The sequence below is a fragment of the Amphiura filiformis genome, chromosome 3, assembly GCF_039555335.1.
Source record: "Amphiura filiformis chromosome 3, Afil_fr2py, whole genome shotgun sequence".
In the NCBI taxonomy this organism is placed as follows: domain Eukaryota; kingdom Metazoa; phylum Echinodermata; class Ophiuroidea; order Amphilepidida; family Amphiuridae; genus Amphiura; species Amphiura filiformis.
Window position 1 is genome coordinate 3515505 of NC_092630.1, and position 8371 is coordinate 3523875.

The 8371-nt window shown below is 40.0% G+C and overlaps 1 protein-coding gene across 1 annotated transcript; it reads right to left on the minus strand.

The window, feature by feature from the left end:
- Positions 1–1237: 1237 nt before the first annotated feature.
- On the minus strand, positions 1238–8358 carry LOC140147885 (uncharacterized). Its single transcript, XM_072169664.1, has 2 exons — positions 4816–8358; positions 1238–3333 (listed from the first exon to the last, which is right to left on the minus strand). The coding sequence occupies exon 1, from the start codon at positions 8356–8358 to the stop codon at positions 4831–4833; it is 3528 nt and encodes a 1175-aa protein (XP_072025765.1). The 3' UTR covers positions 1238–3333; positions 4816–4830.
- Between the last annotated feature and the right edge of the window lie 13 nt (positions 8359–8371).

Below are 8371 nucleotides of genomic sequence, written 5' to 3' on the forward strand. Positions count from 1 at the left end.
AAAAATAAAACAGAAAATAAAGGCCTATACACCACATACAGCAGGGAAAACAGTACATGCCTTCAGATAAATATTTTTTCATACATCGTTTAAATATTTATAAGATATCATACTCGGTATTTACTCTAAACAATTTTGGTGCACCAAAGGCATTTTATTTTTCAGAATTGGCCAAATTGAATGTATCCTTGGTGTAAAGCAGCCCATACACGATCAATCTGATCAATATTGGGGACCCTAGATAAAGGATTGGATACAATATTATTGAATAGATCTTAATATCCAGTTTGATTTTATTGACGGTTGGACAATAAAATCACTATTGATGTTCATGTGTACGGTGCATAATGGTAGATTTTGTATCCACTCTTGTATCTAGGTCTTTGATATTGATCAATTAAATTGATCGTGTATAGGCCGCATAAGATATAAATTAGCCTAGTGTAAAGACTCTATTGAGGCATTAAGCATCTTACGGAATAAAGCTGTATAATTCTTCAATAGAAGATTTCTGTGATAGACTAATTCCGTGCTCTGACACAAAGGATAAACCGTTAATAAGTGTAGTTTTTATTGCAAGAGGCTATTTTCTTTGCGCCAATTCTTATTTTAGTGTGCTTAAGGGGGTACTACACCCCTGCACAATTTTGTGCCTATTTTTGCATTTTTCTCAAAAATTAAAGAGAATTGGTGACAAGTAAGATATGTATATTATAGGGGCAAGGACTACAACTACTGCACTGGAAATTTTATTTCAGCACAGGCAACAGTTGTGGAGTTACAGTCAAAAATGAGGGAAAACCAATATTTGATCAATAAATCAATTCTGTCGGTCGGACATCCGGGCTATCTCTAGTCTCGGGCCCAAGCTGCATGTGGCTCACGGTTTGTTGTGTACAATAGAAACCGGCTGTGAAGGAGGCTACATAGCGATGTTGCTGGAATGGCATTCAATTTCGGGAAAAACGACACTCGACCATGGAATTTAATTTTAAGTTTGTCAGTATATAACCGGTAAATCAAGTAAGTTTCTTTCACTCTGAAGACTTAGAAACGGTTGTTTGATTCCACTGACTATTTGCGATCGAAATTTACATTACACCAATGACAGAAATCATCAACAAAAATCGAATCACGGACTTGTTTTCTCTCGAACATCATCAACCGGAAGTGATGTGACACGGACCGACAGAATAACTATTTGCCTTGCGTTGCTGAATTTTCAGTGCAGTAGTTGTAGTCCTTGCCCCTATAATATACATCTTACCTGTCACCAATGCGCTATAATTTTTGAGAAAAATGCAAAAATAGGCACAAAATTGGCCAGGGGTGTAGTACCCCCTTAAATCGAAACATAACCTCTCAAGTGAATCACTAATCATACTACATGTATGACATTTTACTGATAACCTGATGAGCCGTACACACAAAATTTAAATGCACATTTGAGGGGTCAGTGACATAAAGACGGAACTCCATTTTGGCCATTCTGAGAAAATGGTCCACATTGACTTATGCAGTTAAGTCTGTTTCACTGGCCATTGATTTCAATGAGGTGCTAAATGGAGTTATTTCTATGTGTTTATTGGAATGCTCATGTTTCTGAAAATTTTGATATCAAAATCTCATTTTTGCAAAAAATGGAGTCACGTCTTGGTGTCACTGACCCCTCGATATTCTCTCTGCATAGCAATTATGATGCATTAAAGTTCATGGGCACCTTCTTGTTACTACATGTATAGTGAGAATTTCAAATGAATGAACAGTGTGCCAGTAACCTCCCTGTGGACATGTTGTCATGGCGAGTCAGGGAGAATCCAGATGTTTCAGGCATGAAAACTGGTATTGGAAAAAAAAACCCACTGAAAACCATGGTTTTTTTTACCATTTTCTGTGAATTTGATTCAGAAACTGGCTGAAAAATACTGAAATCAATAACAAAAAATGCAGAAATTGGCTAAAACGCCAAAAATGTTGCAATGCTGTGTTCACTCATTTTAAATTCTCACTGTAGTTAGAGAGATCAGTCTGTTTCAGACTAACCAATCTGGCAGGTGTACTGTACTGTAATGATATTGCAATTGAAGGGCTCAGATGCAAAAACTGAAAACACAGTTTTTAAACTTTTAGAGATGAGACCCCTAACATCTCCCATATAATGATAACTTTAAATTATTGAAACCCTACTTAAAACAATTCCAAGGTAAACGTTGACAGCTCAATCAGAGTCGCGCAAATTTTCTTATTATTTCCTCTATATTTGACAAGTTATATTTTTCGATACATATCTCAAATCATTGACTGTAGAAGCTCAAATGGAGAAAAATGGATATATCTGTGTTTGCATCTGAATTCTTCACATTGATTGCTCAGTGGGATTGCTAGAAGTGGGTAAGTGCAATAGCTGCCCTGTGATCATTTGGCAATTTGCACACAGTTGTACTAATCTACACATGGCAGCTATTGCACTTACCCACTTCTGGCACTGAGCAGTCAACATGATATATGCCAAATAGTTTTAACTGTTGGGCATTTGCCGAAACTATTTACATTACATAAGGCAGATTTCCATACATTATGCATGGAGCCATATCACAGAGGATGAATTGCATACTTCCTTACATGCACCACCATTTGCAAATTTGACCAAAATAAACCCATGCAGCACCACCAACCATGATCACTCATCCACCCATTGAATTGTATGAAAATGCTCATTTTGAAATTGCTCTGATGGAGTGAAAAGGCAATTCTTAAGCAAATAAAATGATTTCTGGGCAGATGAAAGTTGCTATAGGTCATAATCTGCCCAGAAATCATTTTATTTGCTTAAGAATTTCCTTTTCACTCCACGAGAGCAATTTCAATTATTGAAGACTGAAATAAAAAGACTAGTTTGTGTATGACGTCCTGTCAACCAGACCAAAAATGCTACACTGCACAGGTCAGCAACCAATCATGTTGCGCCTTTGCTCTGACCTCAGAGGCAAACTAATCTGTTTAATTCGGTCTTCAATTATATAATAATTTTTACACATAAGAATCCATAATTTTGTAGTATAATCATGGCATGGAGTTGATCTGCTCAATACTGAGAGATATGGTGCAGACCCACATTGCATGTAGAGATTACTTGCAAATCATCCTCTGGAGAAACATTCTCCCAATCTAATAATATTTTGGTTTGGATTTACATAAATGTCCCAGCAATATATAAGTTTGGTTCTCATGCATTATAATCCAATGTCACAGATCCAATTTCCAACTGCGTCCAAGTCTTTATCTCGCCTTCATATGAACTATTCACCAAACAGACAAATCTTCAGCTAACCCCTGCAATGAAAGACACAAAAAAACATCAATCAAACTGACAATGTACCCTTAGTTTTTGAAGAAAGATGCATCTCATTTGGTGGTTAGCACATTAATTTCTTTATACACCAAATTAAAAAAATGCACCAGAGACATTTTAATAAACAACTCTATTTGGATAAATATCATCCAGTGAGTTGTAAACACAGATAATCTAATAATCATAAATGGAACTTACTTATTTTCAAGTATGGTGGTGTGTGTGGTGACACAGATTGCTCAGCTACTTATATTGGGGACACCAAACAGGCTTAAAAAACCTGCATTGGTCAATACGAAGACCTAGCACCAATAAAGCACAAAACTCCATTTGAAGGATACTGGACACTTTACTAAACACAACAAAGTCATTATTCTGGATTCGGAGTGACATAGGAGAGGTATAAAAGAAGCCAACTGGGAGCCTATTGAGCAACCATCACTAAACAAGAAAGGGGGACTCCACTTTAACTGATCTCATGCATGAGACTGTGCTATCAAGATGATACCTACCCATCTACCATGTAACTAGTCCAGAGGATCGGTTGCCTGATGAAGTCTGGTGGTTCCAGACGCAACATAGCAAAGTTGCAAAAAGTCAGTTCCAGTATTACTAATACTATTAGATTTCTTTCCAAAACTCTATCTTTACTTATAAACTGGAATGCTGCAAATGTTTTTGTCATTTTCTATTTTTGATATTTTCTGTATTGTCTAACTGCACCATCTCCGCTCTGTGGAAGCATATGGCTAACTCTTCTAGAGGGTGAGCGTGAATTTCAAATGGAACAGCATACTGTGATGGTCAAGTAGCAGAAAGATGCCTAATGTAAATTAGCTGCTCTATGTATGATTGCCCAATGCATGCACCCACCTGGTCAAATGCATAAACCATACATGCGTGAACTCACATATTATAGGTAGCCTAGGTGAATTCAAATTTGCCATCAAATTGCATCATTTTATATATCAAATTAAAGCCCTTGAGTAAACTAAGCCAAAACTGAAAACCTTTTTTTCATAGCACTTTCCGTAGCAAAGTTACATCTTGTCAAAGATTGACTTTCATCAAAAAGATTCAGCTAGCAAAATTCCCCAAAACGGCATTTCGGGGTGTTTCTAGATTTTAGTATCATGGCGATAGCACCTTTTTTTAATGGAACTGCTATCAAAATCCCTCTAAAATTCCATGTGCGACTTGATTATCACCATAAAAAATCATATATTTGGGTCAAGTGACGTATAGAAAACATATTTATGTAGGTTTCCTTCACCCACCTATTCTCGAAAAAATTCAAATTTCTATGTAAATATGCATTGTGTTGGGGCCCCAATCTCGGCGAATTCGCTGACTAGTAAATGTGTTAACTAAGGTTTGCCTAGGTTACCTACATATTATCACAGGCAATTAATGCATACAGCAGCTAACCGATATCTTTCTGCTACCGATATAATAGTCCTTACCTTCAGTCACCCAGCTCACGGATCCTGCCATACTGGCCACATCTCAACATGTCGCCTACCATCAGAATGCACAGTTGTAACTTCCAAGTAGCTGACTGGTTGCTCCCCTTGCCTTCCCTCTGCCAACATCTCGCCCGATGAGGGCGCTGGTACGATTCTCTGCGTAGTTGATGTCGTCTCTACCTGCTGCTCCGCGTTGCTACCAACAATCACATCGGTAGGAACCACCACTTCTTGAGTTGTCACAGGCGGGTGTATATGTAGTGTACCTGCTGACGATGTGGATGCGCCAACGTTAAATTCGCAGTTCAATGCCGTTAGTTGTGCGTATGCATGATGATCAGTAGGTTCCACTTGGACGGGATAGTTGTTACTGGTTGATTTATAAGGAGACACAGTTTGGGGCTGTGTGGTAAAAGCCTGCGCGATACTTTCTAACTGTTGCGCTGCTGTGGCTACTTCCTCATCAGAATAGTCTTCGTTGGTACCTGCAGTTGACACCGCGTTAGCTCTCTGTTTCCGTGGTTGCATCAATGTCCGGGATGTTTGCCCGCCTCTCTTTTTAGGGTACTTCTTACGCTTTAGACCAAGTTGTTTCATTTTGGCTTTTCTGTTTTCATACTTGCGCTTATTCCTTTCCCTCTTCTGTTCTTCCCTTTTGGCGACGAGCTCTGGTGTCAGAGCAGCTTTCGGTCTACCAACCTTTTTCCCCGTAGGAGGCTTCTTCTTCTTAACCCGCTTCTTCTTCTCAACCGATTTCGTTCTTCTTTTTGGTACAGCATTGATAATTTTCTTAGCTTCTTCCATCTGAGCAGCTTCTTCTGCTTCTATCAGATCTCGATGTTCTACTTTCATATGCTTGGTCATCTGATATGTGAACTTGAAAGTCAGCTCACAACCTTTGCATTTAACCGGCTCAAGTTCAGTGTGTTTCAATTTGCGATGAAGGTTATGATCCGCTGCTCTCGTAAAGGAAGCTCCACACAGGTCACAGATGATGGTCTGTGACGGATCAGCATGTTTCCACTGCTTGTGAGAAGAGAGGGTATTGGAATCAGTCGCCTGGTAACCGCATTCCTTACACTTGTATTTAGTCACACCATCTCTGTGCAATACCTGATGTTTTGCCAAACACGTCAGCGTTCTGATGGGTTGGTTACATCCGTCGCACCAGTACTTGAACCTGGTCATGTCATGCTTCCTCTTATGACCCGTCAGTTGCTTCCTCTTCTTGGTGCTAAATGTACACCCTTCAAAGTCGCACTTCAGATCAGGCATGGTCTCACCACCAATATCGTGCTTTTCCCATAAATGATATCGAAATTGTGTCTTGTATGCTCCTTTGAATGGGCAATGTAAGCATTGGAATTTCTTCTCCATATGTGCAATGGTTTTGTGCATTCTCACAGACTGTTTTCTAGTAAATGTCTTCTGGCATATATCACAACTAAAAGTCTCTCCCCGTTCGTCATTTCTATGGCCGGTCATATGATAACGGAAAGTGGCCAAATTGTTGAATTCTTTATGGCATATCTTGCAGGTTCTTGACACTTTATTACTGTATCTTTTCGGTTTCTTCTCGTTGCCACAATGGTACATCTGATGCATTTTGAGTCGTTTGTCTCCTTTTAAAGTTTTCCCGCACATATCACACATGACCGTTGGCACGTGGCTTTTCTTGTGCACAAATAGCTCGCGTCCTGTACCCGAAAAGTCGCATTGGTCACACTGATAATTCAATACCACGTCTTGCTTGTGCACTGTCTTCATGTGACTCACAAAATTTCTATCAGACATTGCAATATAGTTACATTCTTCACACTGTAGAGATATACCAGATCTGGGTAATTCATCTCCTCCGTCTTCTCCATCATCGTCTTCATCCTCTTTCTCTCCAGCCTCTTCTTCCGGTAGTGCCTGGCCGTATATAGCATGATGGGGTAAAATCTTTGGTATCACCATGTCCAGTTTCTTCTCCTTCTGCATTATCTTTGGAAGTGATTTCCTTCTGCATTTTCTGACAGGTCTATTTGATGGGGTGACATCAGGAGTCTGCTTGTCAGCATCATCATCAGCAACTTTATCCTCATCGCTATCGCTGTAAATACTACGGATATAATCCGGATGAGCTTGGTTCATGTGATGTCCGAGAGCACGTTCAGATACCGCTTTGAAAGAACACGTTTTGCAAATCAGATTGACTTTATCGTCCAGCTTGTCGGCTACAGTGGCCAGCAGGGATATATTTGCTGATGATGCATCCTCATTCTCAGCTACGCTTTTTGTGATCTCATCCATATCCTCTTGAGTTAAGTTGTTATCTTTCATCCATTTGGTTTTGTGCATTCTACGCATGTGCGTACGCAAGTTGATCTGTGAGATAAAATATCGCTGACAGTACTTGCACCGTAACTTCTTCCTCTTGGGGATTACCTCCGTCCTCTGCTCATACTTGGGAATGAAATGTTTGTTCTTCCCAATCAATACATTTGTTAACCTTTTGACTGGCTTCTTCTTTCTCTTACTCTTAACAACCCCTGCCTCCCCATCAGCATTCTCATCATCATCATCGATTTTGGCACCATCAACTGCCCGCTTCTCACGTTTTGCAAAGAGCGAATACTTCTCGCCTAAACTCCGTGCCAATTTCCGCTGATTACGATCTCCAAAGGTATCATGCTTCCAGGCGTGATGAGTAAGTATACTATTAAGAGAGGCAAAATAGTAGCCACAACTTGGGTGGGTACAAGGCCAAGGCGGTTCCGAATTTGGATCCAAACCAATTATTTTCCATGCTTCATATCGAGATAAGCGAATTCGCTTTTTGCCTGGAGAGTTACTTGTCACTTCGATCATGTCATGATCGGATGCTAGCCCATCGTCTGACCTGGTTAAAGATCTTGTCTTTGGTCTCTCTACAGGTGGAAGCTTTACACCGGCCATCGTGGTATCCTCCTCTCCTGCCCTTTCATTTTCTTCAGCCTGTTTTTCTTGACGTTCCCTGTCTTTAGCGGAGACAAAACCAGCTCTTTTTGTGAAATGCAAATTCCCTGGTTTGAAATAGCAGTTTTTCTTCCTCCTCTTCCGTGACCTTCTGTCTGGACGACGACGAGGAGGAGGAGCATTTGATTTCATCCTCAGAGTTGGGGGTTCTTTTGGTCTTACTTCGTTTAAGTCTCTCATATCGACTTCATCCTCACTACTTTCTTCCACAGGTATCTGATCTACTTCGCTCTCTGCCTCCTCCTCTTCGTAAGTGGTATGTCTTATGTAATGTTGTCGTGTCCCCACTTTAGATGCACCTTCTGCTTCGATGGATGTTTCCATTTCACTTTCTTCATTAGCTTTCTTACTGGCATTCAATCTTTTGGTAACTTTCTCCAAGATAGTTTTCTTTAATACCACACGAGGCCAACTTCTTAACTTGTCTGTGTTGATCTTCTCTTTGTCAGTCTTTTCTGTGTCTTTGTCAATCTTCTCTTGATCATCAACAGTTTGGGGGCTAATGGACCTTGTCTTGCTTTGGTAGTACTTTTTGATCATTGGTGTGGTGCTA

Bases quoted from the DNA above. Each gene is read 5' to 3' on its own strand.
- LOC140147885 (XM_072169664.1), bottom strand. From the start codon at position 8,358: ATGATCAAAAAGTACTACCAAAGCAAGACAAGGTCCATTAGCCCCCAA.